This window comes from Poeciliopsis prolifica, unplaced genomic scaffold, assembly GCF_027474105.1.
Source record: "Poeciliopsis prolifica strain line A6 unplaced genomic scaffold, Auburn_PproV2 SCAFFOLD018, whole genome shotgun sequence".
Classification (NCBI taxonomy): domain Eukaryota; kingdom Metazoa; phylum Chordata; class Actinopteri; order Cyprinodontiformes; family Poeciliidae; genus Poeciliopsis; species Poeciliopsis prolifica.
In genome coordinates this window covers 4,090,467-4,112,155 of record NW_026562393.1, presented here as the reverse complement: position 1 = coordinate 4,112,155, position 21,689 = coordinate 4,090,467, and the positions used below count along the sequence as shown (strand labels likewise).

The 21,689-nt window shown below is 37.6% G+C and overlaps 1 protein-coding gene across 1 annotated transcript in view; it reads left to right on the top strand.

Moving 5' to 3' along the window:
- The window catches only part of sdk2b (sidekick cell adhesion molecule 2b), a 287,137-nt gene extending 268,448 nt beyond the window's left edge, over nt 1-18,689 (top strand). Inside the window, exons 43-46 of the mRNA XM_055042498.1 lie at nt 1,105-1,264; nt 7,225-7,354; nt 15,326-15,382; nt 16,550-18,689. Coding sequence (XP_054898473.1) covers nt 1,105-1,264; nt 7,225-7,354; nt 15,326-15,382; nt 16,550-16,972 — 770 coding nt within the window. The 3' untranslated portion in view covers nt 16,973-18,689. The remainder of the gene's footprint in view (nt 1-1,104; nt 1,265-7,224; nt 7,355-15,325; nt 15,383-16,549) is intronic.
- The last annotated feature ends 3,000 nt before the right edge of the window (nt 18,690-21,689 follow it).

The window sequence follows — 21,689 nt, the reverse complement described above, 5'->3', positions numbered from 1 at the left end:
TTCACTGTGTTTGCGTAGCCCCTTCTTGACCTTAAATAGCCTCCACCAGACATGAGGGTGCAGGCTTTGCTGGGACACTGAGAAAGTGTTTTTAACCTAACAAATGGGAAGCAGTATTGCATAAAACATTTATCTACCACTAAAATGTGGAAACTCGTAGCTTATCGCGTTGCAAGTTGTGCAGTTTTATTTATGTGTTTTCTATATTCTTTTTTCCACTATGTTTACACAAAAAAGCTACAAATTTTATTTTTCAGAACCTCATCTCCCACCCTAGCCGTGCTACAAGCTTACCTTAAACGACTCATATTTAAAAGAAATCCGAGAGATGTCTTGGGAGGCAGTTTTGTCTGCCTTCTAGCTGAGACTTAGATGTGAAAATCGATCCCACTCTTGTAGCTGTCTGTTTGCTACAAGGTTACAGGTGGAAAGTGGTTAAACCAGCGCAGTAAAGCTGGAAACAGGGAGAAAGAGAGAGCAATGGTTTCTTTCTTCTTTCTTTGGGGAAATAAATTGGTAGTCCACTCTGTTCCCTCTTCCAGGTGAACTAACAAGAATCAAGTTTTTTTATTTATTTTTTTATGATTATTAGTTGCTACTTAAGGAGTAAAAGTGAAAGGGATCATAACTCTAAATTTGTTCTTGATCTTTTTTTTTTTTTTATCTCAAGTGATTGTGTAAGCAAAATAGTGCCTGGGAAGTTGAATATTTGTTTATGTTTTCTCACTTTGATGCCAAAATGGAAATATTTCTATGGACTTTGACTAGACCTCTCCCACAAAATTAATTTGTTTTGATCTAAACCAAATGGTTTAGATCAGGTATGGCTACAGCTTGATATCTGGAAGGTGAACTTTCGCTGTAGTTTCAAGCAAAGAAAAAAAAAACTGCAGTGAATTAATCAGAATACTGAGAAATAATCTGAAAAATATTTTCAAGATTGAGAAATTTCAAGACGTTTTTGGGACTTTTCAACAACTTCCCATGCAAACACATTTGTTGCTCATTTTTTTAACCCTCTGTATTTTACCAAGCACTCATCAGTTCCATGTCGCCTTCCATGACACTAACCTCCCTGTTTCCCCCTTGCCTGTGGTCACACAGTGTCTCTGTACGTGTGTCCAGGTAACAACTCCAATTGCAATGCTCTGACTCACGGCGACATGGTCAGTCTGGATGAAGGTCGCTTCCCCGCTCTGGAGCTTAACAACCGACGGCTGTCAGTGAAAAATTCTTTCTGTCGGAAGAATGGCGTCTACACCAGGTGAGGTTCTTCTCCTCTTGCGTCAATAACACTTCTCAAGAAACTATTGTATTTTTTTTTTTAAATATAGAATCTTTCCACAAATATGCCTCTTACATTAATACTTTGAACTGCCTCAATTTTGTCAATCGGGCCGCTCTGTCCTGTCCTCCATATTTCACAATGTTGGAGGTTATAGAGGGAGGGATCATGTACTCTTTTCTCTTTACATGTTTTCTGTAATATTTATGTTCAGGACTGAGATACCAATTAAAAAAGAGAAATTTTCTGTGTTGGTTTGGTCATATGTTTTGGATCATCATTCTTCCAACAGACCCAATGTTGGTCCATGTAAAGCTTTCTGACAAAGACAAAGGTTTTTCATACTACATCTCCTGGTATTTCCAAAACAATTTAGTTTTGCATGGTCTTTTGGAATAGAAGCAGACCCATAACATCATAAATCTTCCACTGTTCTTAACAGTGTGCATTGGTTGCTTTTTCACATTATCGCCCTTTGTTGCATGCCAGATCAGATCTGCAGTGTTTGTTGCTGACTCAAGATATCTGTATGTGCTGCAGTTCTGAAACAATGACCTTTAGATATATCTTGCATCTGGCATGGATCCTCCTTTCTGTGAGTAGTGGTAAGGTAATGTTGAAATGTTCATTCACTGAAAGGTAGGGTGACTAAGAGAAATAAATCTCCATTTCTTGATATTTAGACCACATGGAAACCAAAAGTGACAAAACAAAAGGTTAGCTTACTTGTTTATTTTAGAACAAGTCTTGCAAGTTATTGTATCACTTTTAAACACTGTGATTAAAGCTATTCAAATTAAAAGTTTTTAAAATGTTTTTGCATTCTTTAGAGTTCTTTATTGGGGTGCCAACATGTGATTGTATATGAAGCAACAATGCATCATTTTGAACAACAAAATTTACAATTTATCTTTTTAAACATAAAAGACTGTTTTGTCACCAATAGGAATACGCAAAAAAAAAAAAAAAAAAAAAAAAACGTGCAGAGGGTGGTTGCGTGAGCGTCCATATTTTCCCTAGGAATCTGGCTATGTGGTGTAAAGTGGGTAAGGTTTGTGAAAAGGAAGAGAGCAATGCCTCTTGACTCAGAATTTTGAAACAAGTCTCATGCAGAATATTGGCTTGAAAGGAAAAACAACTCCAGATTTAAATGCCACACATGGTTTAGGTAGGAGACAAGGAAGTGATCAAAATTGCACTGTTAAACAGCGAATTAGTGAGGGTTGTAGAAGTCATTGCTGTTTTCTTCAGATTCTTCAGATGTTTAAAGAGTGATGACTGTGTAGCACAAAACAATAACTAGTCCATTTTTCTTGCTTTCTGTGTTCAGAAAACAGGAAAGTGTTACTTTGGTTTGCAAAGTTGTATCTCAGTAGACTAAGAGATTTCTGGAACAAATTTTTTAGGGCAGATTATGTGTATGTAAATAATGGACAGCACTACTTTAGAAAAAATAAACACAAACTTCTCATGTAAACAGTCAATTATGTTGGTGGAGGACTGGTGATTTAAGCTCGATTTGAAGCTAAGCGATCTGGGTATTTTGCTGTCATTGGGTCGATTATAACGTCTTTATATAACATAGCATCCCGGATCAAATATCAGACCATTTGTATTTCGGCTAATCCTTGGTCAAAATTTAATAATGCCTCAGAAGCATAATCCAAAATACAGCCATAAATCTATAATAGAATGGCTAAAATAGAAAGAGCTTGAAATTCAGGCTTCAATCTGAAATATTATGAAATATGCTTTTTAGACCTAGAACATAAAAAATATTTTTTTTCTTGTTTCTCCTACTGTGTCTCTTTGTTCGTTTCAAAATGTGCGTTTACTGACACCCGAGGTGCAAAACCTGACTACTTTCTCACTATTTAATTATCAAAACATGTTTACATTTCGCACCAGGTGTGAGTTCAGAAACCACTGCTTTCATATTGTTGAAACTCTTGAAGGGCTTGCAACAGCCTGTAAACAGTAACAGTTATTTCATGTGGAAATAATTTAGAGGAAGAGTTAAAGGATTCAGGTTCAATCCATAAAGTCAAAGTTTTTGTGTGCGTGTGTGTGCGTGTGTGTTTAGATGAATATGAGAAACATATTTAGGTCTGTGGCTTTGTATGTGTGACCTTAAGGATGGATCAAAGCAGACTCAGGTTCTTTGAGAAGCTTCCAGGCAGTTTTTTACTACTGCTTCTCTGACATGAAGGGAGGGAGTGGAGAGGGAGGTGGGGGGGTGGAGACTGGCAGTAGAAGAATGCACAGATGTACTCAGAGAATCGGCTCTCTTTGAACTCAGAAACCCAAATCCCCACACCTGAGCCTCCGCTTACAGATTAATACCGCATCGAGATCTCTGGTCTCAGAGTACCAAAGACAGGATGAAACCAACAGACTCAGACTCAGATAGAAAATCACACATTCTTAATCCCACTGTACCCAGTCTAATTCAGGGGCCGTGTCAGACAGCAAACAGCATTTGCAGTTGACTCTAATGTTGATTTATTTCCATGCCCTTGTGGAAATCAGAGTTAAGCATAGGAACTCTATGATTATAGATTTGATGCAGATCTTTCTGTCGGGTCTGTGTAAAGCTTTTGTTATTACGAATCCTGGAGCTCTTTGCTAAGGTTTATAGCAAAAGAAATTGTGACTGTAGTAACTGTCTGTCAGCAACAGAACATTTTGCCATCAATAGCGATTTGGTTCGAATCAGCCAAAATGAACCAATAACCAGGTCAGAACATCACCAAAACTGCAGTTAAAGTGGGCTGTTCCTTGTCTGCAGAGGTCAGTATTTATACATTTTCTTATATAAAAAAAAATCTAAAAAAATATGTCAGCTCTCACAGTTAACTTCCGCCTGACCAATCACTGATACCTAGCAGTGGAGCAGCAAAATCAAGCGATTCCTCTCCATAGTTCATTTTCATTGCACCTTCAGATGATCCTCTCAATCGCCCAGTTAGATCCAAAGAAGCCTTTCAAGTAAAAAGTGAAACATCGTTACACACATAAAAATGAAGTCTAGCTGACCTAAATGAGAAAATTAATTAAAACTGTACTTCATGCTCAAAGTGGAATTCATTTTTGCATTTTTTTAAACCACAAATATGTTTCAGAGTTTATAGTTTATATTGATAAGATAGATGGATTACAAAACGTATTTTAATTTCGCACTGAGTGGTTTGAAGCCAGCCCTGACGGCGGTCTGGGTTGAGGTATAAAAATCTCTTTGTGAAGTAATTCTGTCTAGATTAATATGACTTTAAAAACTCTTGACTGACAAAGCTGATGAACATTTTAGATGTTAATGAGTTCTTTTACCTTGAGGAGACGCAGCTACTGAGGGTTTCCAATCGTTACCTGACATAATGCTAAGTGAAGTTTGCAGCCAGAGGATTAAGCCGACCTCTTTTCTATCAGAGTAAGAGGCTTGATAAATAATTTACACTTGACTCGACAATGTATAAGTCTTGATGGGAATAGGTGAAAGGGTGCTGCGATCTCTCCGTGCTTTTATACAGGTAGTTTATCATAAAGTCCCAGGAGGCTCGCAATTGCATTTCTTCACTCTTGCTCCATTTTTTGTTTGGCTCTCTAAAGTCTTGTGAGGAAGAGGAAGTTGCTTAAGGTTTGAGTATTAAGAATATTTCTTAGTTATTTTTTCTTAATGTGCTGTGGAGATTAGCGAAATCCAGTCTATTTAAAGCAGTGCTGTACATTTATTGTTGTGCATTGTCCTATTCAGATAGAATAAATTCAAATTCAGTTGTAACATTTCTGTGCCTCACAGTCTCATTGTATTTTAGCATCTGTGGCCACTTTAAGTAATGCTAGTTGACATATTTTTAAATTTCCACTAAGGAATAACTGGTTTTTGGTTGTTTATTAACTAGCAATCAGGTCCCAACAACAACGGATTCTTTCTCTGGTTTTCTAGTGTTTTGGTAGACTTCTGCAGTATTTGATATTTTTTATAAAGTCTGCAACTTTGTTGTTTTTTATAAAACTTGCACTGCTAAGTCTTGCTTGCCTATATCAGACAGCATCTTCTCAGGATTATGTTCAGAGCTTTTCAAAGTTTGAAATATCTACAGAGTTGAGGTGCCATGACAGCCAGCCACCACAGAGGGCGTTAAATGAATGGTATTAAAGTAATTAACGAATGGATGGATGGAAGAATGGATGTGCAGATGTTTGCATGTGTGCAGATATATGTATGTGTCATGGTTTTCTGTTTTTTGTGCCACCACCATAAAAAGACTGCTGGAATTTTACCCACCGCACATTTTCAAAATACTTTCCACATGCATTAATTTAGAAGACGCTTATGCAAATTCATCCTGGATGCATCAAATGGATGTGTGCGCTGCCGTGGCTCCAGGGGCAGCAACTGGCAGTCGACCCTGTGGCCTGGAAAGTCAACAGCAGTCAGAATGTCCCAGCGGTCTCAGCCAAACCAGCACCAATCAGCAGAAACAGATGGCTGCTTGTTTAGCAACAGCAGTGACAGGGGAAAGTAAAGAGAAGATTTGATAGCAAAAGACTTCCTTTTCAGTTTACTTAAAAAAGAGAAAATCCTGACAAGACTTTGCCATTTCTCTAAATATTTCTCTACAGATCTTACAGATCTTTCTTTTTTTTCCCCCTCACTCCTTCTTCCAGGCATAGTTCAACATCTCCTCTTTGCTCAATCACATGAAGCTCAGATCCGAGCAACATACTTGATCAGCACAGCGTGCCACTGACACTTTAATCCGAGGTGTCGTTCGTGTCGGCTGCAATAGCTTTTGCTGGAGGAGAGCCTATGACTGCTCTTCATTCGACGACCCCAGCAAGAGATCTGTTTATAATTTAGTCACAAGAGCCGAGTGGTTTGACATTCCACAGCCCACAGAGAGGGGGCTGAAACAGGGATTTATTCATTCCAGAAGATTCCGGCTAGAAGCAGGAATCTCATGACCGTCTCATGATGCTCATCAAGCACAACTCGTACGCATGCATGCACACATTCTCGCACACGCACATTTACACACAGATGGGCACACTTGGGAAAAGAAAAGAGGGGAGCGACACTACTGGAAAGTAATGAGAATGGACCTTAAGGGATCTGTGCTTGTTTGTGATCTAAAGTTTGTTGTTTTTTTTTTTATGAATTTACATGAATTTGAAATGAAATGAAAAGTAAAACACCCATATTCGAATATAACTTAATCAGCTTTGACAGCGATGTCAATTCACTTTCTAAAGCTGCCAGCACCAGCTTTCAAGGTTAAGGTTTCACCATGCCCAGCGTTTTACATGCGAGTCCGGAAATTCAGTTTTTGTCTGGTCTCATCAGGCCACCTTATTTCACATGTTTGCCGTTTCCCTTAAATCGCTTTCGTCAAACTGAACCAGGAGTTTTGTTTAATTATTGACCAATGTTTCATAAAACCATAACTACACAGTTCACTCACCCTGCTTTACATGGCTCCTTAAGTTTTTTGGTTCAGCCATTGATCAAGAGGTCAACAACAATCAGAATGTATTCTCATCCTGTACCCATATATCTGTCTGTCTGTTTGTTTTATAACCTTTTTTTAACTAGGAAGTGAAAAATTAAAACTCATTTTCAAGAGTGTCTTGGGCAATGGATCTGTAAATGATTCAATTTACAAGAAACCTGAACAATTACTGTAGAGAGCAAATAAAGGATTCACAAATAGAACAAAAGTTACAGTTTGAAATACCACGCACAGCTTCTTGCACACCCAAGAAACGATGTACTAAAACAAAGTAAATTAAGAAATATTCAACTTACCTTGCTTGAGACACACAAAAGAGAAGAAAAATGTGGCCAAATGTAAGCAATCATTCTTAATTCTTTAGATTTTGACTTTCAATAGAGCCCACATTAGATGTTGACCCAATCATTTTCTTTGTCTCTTGTTCAGGTCTCCACCCAGACCCAGTCCAGGCAGTCTCCACTACTCGGACGAGGATGTGAGCACCAAATACAATGACCTGATCCCTGCGGAGAGCACAAGCCTGACTGAAAAACCCTCTGAAATCTCTGACTCACAGGTGCAGTGGCACTGCTTTCTTTATCCTACATCTTCTCTGATCGCTATCCTGTCTACATAAAGCAGCATTTGTCTCATTTGTGTGTAGGTGTGTGTGTATATAAGTGTGTGTGTGCACACTGTCATCTCTGAATTCCTCCTGAATTCAGCCTCACATTATCAGCAGTGCTGCACATTCTGTCTGTCCCTATTGTGTTTGTGTCACTCATCTAAGTTATAAGTCACAACGAATGCAGATAGAGATGTGAGATTAATGACTTTGCTCACTGGCTGCTCAGCAGTTTTTAGTTTCATGGACAATGTCACTTAGTAAATGTCCACCTGTGATCCGAGCTGTGTTCAAGCACCGCTCCTGTTACATAAGCCATTGGGGTAAAAAAAAAAAAAAACGCTCCAGTTGTGCTTAAGGTTTTAGTTCCAGCCACACGAACCGTCCAACTTTCCTTTTTATTTTGTCAGCTCAATATGATCTCACTGGAAAACGGCCACTGTTTTCGATTTATTTAAAGTCCAGAAGGTAGAAGGATCACTACCAATTAATGGTGGATTGTCTGAATTGTAGCCTCTCTTCATCATGACCCAAAGTGCCTTTTTCCCAGTAAGAGATTAAAATCAATAGGCTCTGCTTTTCTGTCTGTTTCTCTATTGATCAGAATGTCAGTCAAGCTACTTTCTGCTTTTCACCTTCATTAAACCAAGACAATTTTCCCCACTGAAATTTTTATGCATCTTTGCTTTTTTATTTACAGCATCATAAAAAAAGTGTTCATAATGCATTTTTTTTTTTCGTTTTTGTCAGATTACATCCATAATCTTCATTGTATTTTATGGAGTTTGGATTGATTATTAATATGCACTTGTAACTAACTCCCTTGAATAGTTCGGAAAACACTCGTTGTTACAATTACAACTGGGTATGGTTCTAGCAGCAACTAAATTGTTTGCCAATTTATCTTTGCAAAACCACTTAAAGTCTGTCGCATTGGGCGGGTAGTGCCTATGAACATTCATTTTCAAGGGTTCCAGTTATCTCTCATTTTGATTCAGTTGTAGACTTTGACTGGGCCACTTTATTGTATAAATTTGACTTGATCTAAACTATTCATTTTTTGCTCTGACTAAATGTTATCCTGCTGGTTGGTGAACTCTTGAACTCAGCTACAAGTTTTTAGTCAGGATGATGTGTTATGTCTAGTTTTCATATAGTATTGACCAAAGCCCTCTGTCTTTATCTTCTTTTTTCTTCTATGTAACTCATGAAAAATGTATACAGATTTTTTTTCCTCAAAAATTGCTTTATTTTTTCCTATCGAGGTCAAATTTATGAGCTGCATGAATAAGCAATCATGTGGACAAATTCTTCTACCTGCTCTATGGATTTTTGCAGCTCTTACAGTATGACCACTTTCCTCAAGGTGGCTTTATCCATTATTGTCCTTCTCACCCAGCCAGTCAGTTTAGGTGGACTGCTGTATTTTGGTGTCCTTGACCTTTTGTGTCTTTTAATCATAATGAAGCAGTCTGTTCTCTAATATTTGTTCACTAATATTCTCTAGCAAACCCCTAAGACCTGGCTTTTCCCTCATGGGGTAATTAGATGACTGCTGAAAGCATTTTGTTAAACAGAATTTTATTCACGGGTATCAAGAGTAAAGGGGCCTGAATACAAAGACACTTCACTTTTTTTCAGATTTTTAATTAGCAAAAAATGCTTAAGCAGTGCATTAATATTCTCTCTCAATTATATATTACTTTGTATTGTTTTAATTATATATTACTTTGTATTGTTTTATCACATAAATTCTAAGTGAAATAGATTAAGGTTTGAGCTTTTGACTTGTAAAATAACATGAAATTGGAAACGCGTAACAAGTCTTAGCAAGGAACACAAACAACCTGATTCATTTTCACCTGCTTTGAGAGAATTCTTGATTCGAATTATCGCTGAACGCCTCTCACACGTCTCTGATGTGAATCCCGCAGCCAGACGTCTCTCCTCGCTCGGCCTTATCGGGACCCAAGTCCTATTTCCAGATCAAATGAAAATCTCTTTACAATGAATTGCTACAGACAGGACCTTTCACAGTACTGTGGCATTCCCTCAAACGGGTCTTTCGGATATTTCATCACCCACCTGACATACCAGAATTTGCACTTGATTTTTGTCAAATGCATTCTCTTCAGCCCAAGATGACAAGACCCATATGGTGGCTTGTTCCATGCTGAATAAGCTGATGTTTGTTTTTGACAGACTGAAACATCCAGAGGCCTTCCTGTCACTCCGGGGGCTCCGCTGCTGTACCCCTCACAGGGTCTATATCAGCACCCGCTAGGGCTTTGGACGTGTAGGAATGCTCTTTGAAGTTACATTGAGCAGATAACACTAAGCTATCTGTGAGACACCGTGCTGTGTCTGCTCTTTAATCCCCAGGGCCTTCCTTAACAGGCACAAGTTGACTATTGTACTGCTTGTCACAAGGAGATTTGGAAGAAGCCAACACTTACTTGGCAGGGCAACAATGCTACCATTACTGTTCTGCCAGCCTGCAGGTACAGGGCTATTGACTTTTTTTTTTTTTTTTTTTTTTTTTTACTGTACAGCCTTTCTCATTTTCCAAGGTTGTCCCTGTGGCAAAGTGTTTTTTTTTTTTTTGTGTGTGTCATTTAAAGCTGAAACCAGTCGAAGACAGATGATCTCATCTGTGAGTCAGAGATGGAGTGTAGATTAGGCTCTCTGCTGAGCAGCATTCCACAAGAGAGAAATGAAAGTGTCTGCTTTCTCTCATACCCTCTCGTTCCCTTTCTGCCTCCATCTGTCCTCCTCTGCCTCCAAACCATGACGCTCTGTCTCACCGGACATTGCAGCTTTATTGGTTGAGACTCAGCAGGGAATAATCCTTGCAGCCATTTGGCTTTGACAGTTTCCTGGATAATGTTACGGCCCAAACTGAACCAAAAGTATGACTCCTCCTAAATTAGGCTTTGTCTTATTAATAGTTTTGTGCCATAGGAGGTAACCCTCACACATGTTTTTTAGGGGATTTGAAACAGCTGGGTTTTATAGAAGGTTTGTGGATGACATATTTGCCCATCATTGCTTTAATTACAGATGAATCAAATTTTAATGGAGAAGCCTGAATGAACCCACATGCTTCTATTACACTTAATAAAGCAAGTCAGACTGTCTGGGGAACCACTAATGCTCTGCAGTCTCAAATCCCAGTGATATTAATTGTTCTGATGAATAGTTTGGACAAGATCCATTATGGTGGCAAGTTTGTCATTGCTTTGTTGAGGAATGTACAACCAAATGTAGTTCAAGGTATTATGTCTTATGCAAATAAGGAAAGTTGGAGGATATAGTTAAGTACAAAAAATAAAATAAACAAGGTCTGGGAGATGTAAAAACAAACATGTTGAACATGTCAGATTTAAAAACACAATTAATTATTCATAAAGATGCAAAAACACATAAATTGACATGATACAAATGAATAATTGATTAAAGAATCTGGAAAATTCATAAACATATTTGATTAGAAACATCAGAAAAAAATTATTTCATAGAGTAAATAAAATTATTTTAAAATAATTTTCCAAGGTTGTACCTGTTGCCATGTGAGACAACTTGTCGTGGGATTTGTAGTTTACAAAATTAAGTTAACTACAAATAAACCAACAAATAAATTAGCAAATTAATTAATGCATTCATTAGAAATGGGCATGGGAATTTAATTAAACAAGCAAATAAATATGTTCTTAAGGTTGGGTGAAACCAAGTCTTGATATAAAATTATATTTTTTCACTTACAAGGCATTTTTTCTGTTCCGATGGTGAAACTGGTCCATTGGTACCATGAGAAAAATTGCTGTTAAATGAAGTATATTTTATTGACGCAGACATTTTTTTTTATGTCAGAAAGTCTAGAAACATATCATATGTAGTCCACACTATCATTTTTCTCAGTGCTAAAAATATGATAGGAGAACATTAAGTAAGGTAGGTGAGAAATGATCTCTCTAAGTTAGAAACTGGCTTCCAGATACTAAATAAACATGAAGAGAGTAATAATTAGTTTTTAACACCTAAAAGTGTGATGAATGAGTTCAGATGACAGCTTCAGTCATTAGACATTATCTAAACGCCAGCCAGTTGTTGAGGAATGTTGCCAGGAAAATGACAATCCTGTACTTTAGCAAGCATAAATGTATGCTAACTCCTGCTTGGAGTCTCTCCAGATGAAACTAAGATTGCACTTTTAAGCAATAATCTCTCCAGGTAATTCTGGTGTTAATCAAAAGATGAAAATGTGAAAAACAGTTCTCAGACCTGCTTCTAATACAGTGGAGAATCTACTATGTGACAAAAATACCTTGTGTCAGTTTAAACACTGACGCAAGGTATTGTAATTCCTCAGCAAGCCGAGGTCAAAGATCAGAGGTCTTTGAGATAGGAATTTCTTTTTAAACAATACTCAGAAACTGATGACATACATCTTCTCCAGCAAAGAAAACCAAAAAACAATAAAATGCTTGTCTACTGTCCTATTTTTTCTCTGACTTTTTCTTTTTCTGATTTTTTTCTCTTGTTTTTTCCAGCTTCCTAATTTTAGCCTTGATAAACAAGGACCCACAGCATCTTTATCATGCCGATCATAAATAAACTGCTGTCAAGTGGTTTCACAAGTTAATTGTGTAGATTTCTTAATCTCTTTCCCTGCCTAATTTAGCATCGAAATGATGAAAAAAATAAAAACTTAAATAATTAACTTCGGCGGTCTGCTATGTGTCTATTTAAGGCTTTTCATTGCTTAAATATGATGCCTGGTCCCGTGAGGCTGAGGTGCAATGCTGCATTTCATGCCTATAGTCTACTTCTTGCATAGTATTCAGCTGCAGTAATTAGCTTGTAATGAGCTGGGATAAAGAGCCTTGTCTCCAGCCGCAACGCTCCAGAGGCAAATCATTAGTATAATTTTTTTAAGTTCCTTAGTTGATAAGTGAGTTATTAGTAAAAGCGATAAACCAACAATTATGTTTTATGTAGGACATTTTTATAGCAACAGCATTCAAACACTTCAGGTCCGCCAGGTCCACTTTTAGAACTTTATTAGTTTATGTTATCTCAACTGAAACACTTTTCAAATCTGGTGTCCTTTGAGCTTTAACAATATTATGAAAAGGCACCCACGCAAAAACCATTATGTTATATCAAAAAAAAAATTGTTGTGATGAAAAACACTTAAAAAGGAAAGTCGAAGTTGGTCAGAGGAAAGTGGCACAGTGTCTGCTTTTTATGAACTATATACATGAATGATTGCCTTTGTTTGGAGACACAAAATCTAAAGTAGGCTCATTTCTCCCTTTTAAATAACCATTCAGAATTTCTGTTGAGAGGCTTTAAACCTTTTCCCACATCTTTGGAAAAAACAATCAACCGTCATACTGTGAGGAGCAAAGCATGCTGGGGGATATCTGAGACCAAGGCCATATGCATCACATATGTGTTCTGCAATATTCAGGACGAGGTACGGAGCTTCAAGTGCATGCCAGACATGTTGTGTCTGTATGACAGAATGGAACAAGATCATAAAGGCAAGTCTGAGAGAGCAACCCCAGTGATTACAACTATCAATGTTATCCCTGCGAGGCATCATCCTTAGCAGAACAACCCTTTGTTGTTTTGCTTTTGAAATATATCTAATGCATGCCTGAAGCTGCTTCTCTGGGGAAATTGTTCAGAATTTTGGCGTCGTCAACTTTTTCATGCATTCCTTATGGCCCGATGACTAATTACATGCACAACTGGTGAAGTACGTTTGTGGTACTTAGATGACCACAAGCAACCCTCAGTGAGTATTTGGCAGTCATGTCACTTTTTGTTCAAATTAAATGGTTTTTGACATAAATTCAATAGTTTTTTCCAGCCCAACCTTGAGCATATTGGAGTGTTATGTGAAACAAAGCCAGACTACAGCCGAAAAATTAAATTACAATTTATCCTCACAAATAAACCTAAAATCAGGCAGTGTTTTTGAATGCATCTTCAAAAACACTTTTTTGAAGATGCATTCAACTTTTCAAAAACACTTTTTTGAAGATGCATTCAACTTTTCACCTTTTGTTTGTTTTCACAGAATTTGCACTAAATTCTGTGTGTGTGCGTGTGTGTTATGTTGCTGTAAAAAGACCATCGGTCACCCTTCATTTCCGTAGGTTTTGCTTCCAAAGAAGCCACATTTCCAAATAGTTGATTAAATTGGTCTGGAGAAATAGTTAGCCTGAAATTAAATTAGAAATATGTTGCTTTTTTTTATTATCATTTTCATTTCAGTCTTTGGAAACTTCACATTCTTAGTATATTTCAGTGAAGGATACGGGCAGTATCTTAGCAAAACACACACAAAAAAAACCCACAAACATTTCTAATAGTTTTTCTTTATTCTAACAATGAGACTCATTGAAAAAAGCACAAATTCTTTTCTTGTTAGTTAACATTTTGAAAATGCTTTCCTAAGAGGTATTTGGCATCATTTTGGCAAGTCCCACCATTTTATAATTGCTTGTCATTAGAATACTGGAGGAATTACGAGTATTGAAATCAAAGAAATGCAAAGACTGAAAAGAAATTCTACAGCAATAAGTACTTTAGAATCAGAAACAAATCTCACAAAGATTTGATCCATATCCCTTTTCAGTCTGTCTTCTATACCGTAACAAAGGATTTTAGTGCCAATAGGTTTTTTTAGTAATTTCCTACAGGGTTTTTTTTCCACTAAAACAGGTTGACAGCTGAATCAGAGTAAATGTTGGAGCTGGTTAACAGCCTGTTTTCCTCCTTGGAGCCATTGTGTTAAGTGATTTAAAACAATTCATCCAGCAGATCTTTAATCCTCCGTTTCTGATGTATTTTGGCTTTTTCAGAGGGTTAAACTGCTGGCGGTACTTTTATCAAAATGTAATCTAAGTCTGACTTGAGATGCAAACAGATGTCCCAGTTACCAGTTTAATTTATAAAAATGTTTTAAAAATCAATCAGTGTTCAATATTTATGATATATAATATGCAGATAAATGTATAAATTGGCTGGAGTTATGCAAACCGGTATCTATAAAATTCACTTTGAATTGTACTTATGAATTAAGCTGAAAATGCTACAATAAAGTCATCTACATTTTGTCCATTGTTCTAAATAAATAACAGATCCATAAATCTCAGTTATGTAAACCATTTTAAATAGGATTTATAGACACAGAATGGTGAGAATGGCTATCGGTGAGTGGTTAGTTAGAATGAACATAAAAGCAAAAGGTATTTATAAATTCAGCTAAAAGCATTTTATGAAAGTGGCTGGATGTGGTCCATTGCCACAACTGGAGTTACGTAAACCACTTTAAGTATGATATAAACACACGTTAGTGATATTAAAAATACCCAATGGTGCTTGTAAACTCAGCTTCAAAAGCCATTTACAAACTTTTCACAAAAAAGAATTAGTAACTCAATAACTCTGTGACATTTCATTTAAAATATATAGTCCCAAATCACATGGTCAAGGCAACCTGTTTAGGCCCAAAGCAAATCACTTCTAACTAGATTTAGAAACAATTGCTGAAACTATTAGAATATCTCAAATTGACATTATCTTAAATTATTTGGACCAATAGTTCAAATGATTTAAACGTGACTCAGAAAATTTTTTGTCTCTTTCACTGATTTCACAGCTTCTGGCAATTCAAGATTGCATCAAGTTTTGGGGCTAAAGTTGGTGGATGCACAGATCGTTTACCAACCAAAGTTTTAGCAACAGTTTAGCACTAGAATCATTTTGATGAATGAGACATGTTGACACGAAAATAACTTTTGTACAGTACTGTATTCTGCTTTGATGTCATCATCATCATGACTTGGCCATTCTAACCATTCTGTTACGTTGATGTACTGTAAAACCCATTGTTTTGTTCACCCATAGGAGGCGCTGGTGTTTTCATATGGGACAGGTGGCCTACATACACTTCCACTGCATTTGGTGAGGTTCCCATACCTGCCTGCTTTTAATGTTTGTAGCCGTGTAGGTGAATGGCTCCAAAGTGGTTTCCATCCACTCCTTAACCCCAGACTCTCATTTTCATTGTGGGTTTAATGTGGCACTCTACACCATTTAACAACAAATCATCTTACTTTCTGGTGAGGTGTGGCTACACAGAGCTTCTGTCCTAAAAGCTCAATTGATTAGTTACTCCCTGAGACAAACTGACCTTCTCCATTTTGTCTTGATGGTCTAACTGTGCACGCTTCTGTTTTTTGCAGTCATGGTTTTGGTTATTATTGACCATTTTGTCCATGTGTACTTGTGTTGTTCCCTAGGCATATTTGCATGTGTGTTTGATGTTTAAAAAGGGATGACTTGGAAAATTGTTGTAATGTGCAAGTACGTTCCAATAAATTAGGAGACTCATTTTCTTCAGTTATTCAGATCAAAAAGGGAAAGTCATATTTTACACATTTATAGTAAACAGAGTGGCCTAAAGTTAATGAACAAAACAATTTTTTTTATACAACTATAACATTGCATTAGACCAATGTTGTATGTCATGGCCTATATAATCACAGGGAGAACTGATTACTTAACAGTTTTCCTCCCATGGGCAGTAATTCCACAATGAACATAAGTCACAAAAAGTTGCCAAAAAATCAATGTGAAGTTTAAATGAAGAAAATAACGTGGTCAGGAAAGGTGCTGTAAAGCAACCCCTTTTAGGAAGTTTGAGGATATTCTTGAGTTCATTGTAGCCATAGCCAGTTTTTCAAGAGCCACCACACACATTCAAATCCTTGAGGCTCAGTGTGAATTTTCCAGTCATTGATGATTTGGGGAGAAATGTCATCTGCCCGTGTTGTTGACCGTGCGGTGTATGCACTGCATTATCAATTGGACATTCTTTAGAGCACGGTGACAACTCTGTCTAAAATATAGTTTCCGGTGAAACAGAAATGTAATTTGTCCTAACTTTAAGCCATAATGATCAAAATTACCAGAAAGAAACTCTTAAAATATATCACTCTATGTGTGAAGAATTTGCATATTTGCTATTTGAACTGAATGAAAAAAATCATTTTGACAATATTCTGATTCATTGAAAGCTACTTATAAAATTATGTTAACTCAGGACACCATCTCTGTTTTGTCTTTCAGGGCAGCGACAGTGAGTACGAGGTCGACCCAAACCGGCAGAAAACCCACTCTTTTGTCAACCACTACATAAGCGACCCAACCTACTACAACTCCTGGCGCCGCCAGCAGAAGGGAATATCCCGAGCGCAGGCCTACAGCTTCACTGAGTCTGAGTCGGGAGACCCGGAGCACCACGCCCCACCACCACTGCCTCCACTACCCCCACTCCCACCGCAACTCAGTTCACCCAGCCCTCAGCCTCAACAGGCCCAGGGTCAACCCCAGGGTCAAGGCAACCTGTTTAGACCCAAAGGAAGTCGGACTCCCACCCCCTCCCAGCAGAGCTCTAACACCTCCAGCCAGCACAACACCCTCTACAGGCCCCCCAGCAGCCTGGCCCCTGGGTCACGAGCTCCTATTGCTGGCTTCTCCTCCTTTGTGTGAAAAATGCTGAAAAGGACCAAACTTTCTGGAAGCATCAATACGTGTTGAACAGCACGGCATCGGAAAATGCAAAATCAGCCTGACAGATCGATCTCAGCCGTCTCTCGCCTCTTATAGTGTTTTCATTTGCTCTCATGTTATTTCTTTTGTTTTTGGATAAACAGACTTTTCAAAGCACTTGGTCTTGTTTAGCGTGTGAAAGTGTGCCATTGTAGACTCAGTTTTTGCTTTCACCAATTCATAAGACATGTCTGCAGTTATTTTAATCACTGAACAACTTGCATGATTTTTTTTTTTTTTTTTTTTTTGTTCTTTGAAACACATTCATTAGTAACTTCTGTACAAAGTCACCAGTCTTTGAAAACACAAAACCTTTTCTATATATATATATATCAACTATATATATATATCAACTATATATATATAAATATATATACTGCATATATATAGTGGAGATACCGAGAAGACAAAATTGAGTCGGTGGACAAAATCAGCTTAATTGATGGAAACTCGTGATGAAGAGAAAAAAACTCAATTTGTCTCCATGTGAAAACAAAATATGAAGGATAAAATATGGAACTAAACACCAAACTGACACAACGTTTCACGTGTTGTCCTGGAACATTTTCTGTGGACATTCAGGACACAAATCTGCATTACTGTGGAACCAACTCTTCAGTCTGAGAGCACACACACACAGAAAAGTCAAACAGCATTTTGTTACATTGGGCCAAAGGTGGCTCTACTGTGCCTGAGAGACCCTCCAGATCTATGAAATGAGTGTATGTCTGTTTAACTGAAAAGGTTCAAGTCTTTTTGTGAGAGTGTTCTAGTGGAACAAAACTGTCTTGATGGCTTATTTATGACATCTGGCACCAGTTGTGACCACACCACTCGCGGCGCCCTCCTCCATGGGCTACAAGAGCCTCCTTTTACTCCCAACAGATGGGCAAGGCAGAGGCTTCGAATCTTCTCTGCATACACAACCCATTTTTCACGTTTGGCCACTTGGCTGGCTCTCGTATAAACACATCAGTCTCAATCTACTGAAACGCTTTGATATTCAGCCTCCAAGTTGAATTTTTGAAACTGTGGACACATCTGCTGGAAGTGCTTAGGTGCGACTTTGTTAAGAAAAAAAAAGGTGGAGAAATGTTTTTATCTCCTCACCTTGTTGCTAAAACTGTTTTTGTTCCTGCCACTGATCACTATCGCTGGGCAGCACTGAGCCTGTTCAACAGATGATGTCATTAAATTGCCTCACTTCTCTCCCTTTTGTGTAATCAGCCATTCTGTACTATCCAGGTGTGACTTTGCTCTAAAGCGTGCGTGCGTGTGTGTGTGCGTGTGCATGGGCGTGTGCTCCAGTGATTACACTATGTGTACTTCAAGCTTTACAGATCATTCACTGTAAGTCTGTGTATAAACGGATCGTCCTGCAGCTTTAAACCTGCCTGGAGCTTTGCCGCAGAAGGGTGGGTCACGTCTGGCCACCTGTGATGCGAACTTACAATGCTATAGTGAAGAATCGGTGATGTGTTGCTAGTTACCATAGTTCGAAAAGTGAAAAGACTGTCATCTACTTTTTCCTTTTAGGTTTTATTTTTAAGTTTTAATGTGGGGTGATTTCATTGTACGCAACAAAAGCTTATCATGCAGAATCTGAATGAATATATTATCACAGTACATTTCTGAAATAAATTATTTTTCAATGTTATCCCGTCTTTTATTCAGGTCCAGTTATGCAAAAAATGCAACACAAAAATAAGCCTTTTCACAATTTGAGTCTTAAAACTTTCATTATTTGTCTTATAAGTAATTATTTTTTAATGTAAATTTTCTAATCTCTGTGCTAATAATTCTCGATGCGGCAATCCAGGGTCTGATTTCTTACTTGGGAAATTTTGCTGCATGCCTTCCCCACCTCTCTTTCTGCCAAATTTCTGTAAATCCTAAAAGTAAAGGGTACTAGTTCTGCAAAAATTGCTTAAGAAACAAGTTCTTTGGATCATCAAACAATTCATATTAGAATGCCATGACATGATACAGTCCTGGCTGACAAGTCATATTATTTTTTTCAAACAGCAGACTGTTGCCTCAGCAGGCCATGTTCCTCAAAATGTGATTTTCTTTCTCCACATGGTAAAAAAAGGAACAAAAAGAAACTTGGTCACAGCAGTAGTCATGTCATCGCTTACAATTATTAAAATAGTAAAACAGGATATAACTAAAGTTACATTTTCATGTATTTTTTTGTGACTGCCAGTTAAACACGGATGTAAACACAGTTACTGTGGTGAATATATTTAATCTCATTTCAAATATGGCAATTGTAGAATGTGGTGTGCTGAGCTAAATCAAAACCTAATGCAGCAAGAATTCCACCAACAGTCTGTTGTCTTTGCTGCTTGTTCAACATAGTCACATCATGATTGAGGGTGCTAAATCTGCTGTCTACTTGTTGTCACCAAACAGAATCATGGTAATATAATGCCTTGTAAAAATGTTCACACCCTTTACAAATTTTATTTTTTGTGATGTTAAGCCACAACATTTATTGGAACATTATGTGGTATCAGCAAGAAGCTTTGCATAGATGTAAAATGAAAGAAGATTTAAGATGATTTCCAACATTTCTTGTTGAAATGAATGTCATACATTTGTAGTGAGCCCTACCTCATTTCTGTCTGTACCTGAATCTTAGCATAAATCTATCTGTTTCAAATAACACAGACAGAAATTTCAAAGTCACAATGTGCAAAACGATGAACTCCAGCAATGCGCGCACACGCATATTGTAGTTGAAATAGCATGAATTCCAGTTGGAGTAAAAATGCACTTTCTTACTATATAGTTCTCATACGGAAAATTGAGATTCAGAGTTGTGTAATCAGCCATTCTGTACTATCCAGGTGTACAATGCATTTGAAAAGCTAAAAAAAATATCTCCACATAGTTTTATGAAAATCTAACTGAAGTTTAACTGTCATAGTTTTGCAAATCTTCTCCATATACATTCACTTTAATGCTCAGTTAAAAAAAGAAAAATGTAGAAATCACTTTCTATATTTTTGTTTGTGACCAGTTTCTGTGAGTGCATTTGATCTGTCTATTGTTGATTAGCTGATCAAATACAACCTAACTGTTGACCGTTACTCAAGGAACCGTTAAAATGGATCAGTGCAGATGATGTAAAATCTCGTTATCTGCTTACAAATGTCCCTCTCAAGTCGTTCTGTGCTACTAGATAAGCACGACTCATTAGTTCAATACAATCTTTAGCCAAAAAAATAGAGATTTGGAAATGTTAGTTGCAGCAATGTAAAACATGAGGATTTGTTTTTTTGTCTGTAAAGCATGAGGAATGTCTTGGTTGCTCTATATTTTGGAAGCACTCGACACGTACATCTAAATCAAAGACACATGCAGAGCGTCAGATGCTGCTAGATGCTAATTGGATCACAGTCAGTCACTTGATCCAGGGCTAACCCACTAAACACACAGGCATGAGAAAAGAGGAGATTAGATGGGATAGGATGGAACAGGGAATTGGAACGGGAGCTTCCAGAGCGCTAATCCTCTTTTTTGAAAACACATGGGAAATTTCTCTCTGTCTGTGGAATTGTACTCAAGAGGTGTTCAGCTTGCAGGAAATATTTATTTGCCTCCTTTCCCCTGTTTCTACCCCTCTTAGGCAATGGATGACAGAGCTGGTGGTCCCTCTTTAAAAGGGAGCCCAGGGTACTAAATAGCCATGATGAGCTTTGAGAGCCCACAGTTGGAATATTAAGGCATTCAGACAGAAGGTGTAGTTCAAAGGACTTTGAAGCCATGAATTAAATTGCCTCATTTGTCAGTTTCACTCAGGGTGGGTTAGGGTTTTGAAGAGGATATACTGATAGTTGGTGAAAGGATAGTAATTTGTGTTAAAGGAGGTCCCTCCCACTGTCCTTTCTATTGTACGGTCTGTCAGTAGTTTAAATTGTTTATGCAATTTCCAAGGTGCATTATGCTTGCAATTATTTCCAGGTTTTTGGAATGAACCCTCTCGTCCACTTTCCCTTCAATTTGAAAGCACTTTAAACCAAAATAAAGGCCATTCAGGGATTTGAGGCAGCTCAGAATTGTGATATAAATTACAAAAAAACTGTTACATGGAGCAATTTCTGATCTCGTAACAGTTTGACCTCCCCTAAGGGGTTTCCATTAGGCAAAAATATACTTTGTGTATTTTTTTTATTGTAGAATCCCAGGCAATAAGCAAAGCACTGGGTACAAAAACCACACAAGGAAGCAATAAACGACTGCTTCACGGAAAGAGACCATCAAAGTTTTGTTCCTGCGGAAACGCACCACTGTTCTCCGAGATGCAGAGAATCTCATTAAACTTTGCCCACTAATTGGCTCATCATTTATAAGGTCTATAATAATATTAACATAAGGGAGAAATCTGAGAGACAGATGGCAAACAGGAAAGTCTGGGTTAAGGTTCACACCTGATGACCAGATGGTTGTTTTAAGCACTCAAACACATGCTGTTTAAAAAAAATGGTCTTCATATTTTTTTATGCACTCGATGGTATGTAATTGCTTAGAGTAAAAAATACAACAATAAATAAACAAACAAAACAATAATAGGCATTTCTATAACCCAATCTGTGAACTCTCAGAAATAACTGGAGACTTTATGACATGATGTCTTTGAGATTTACTGTGG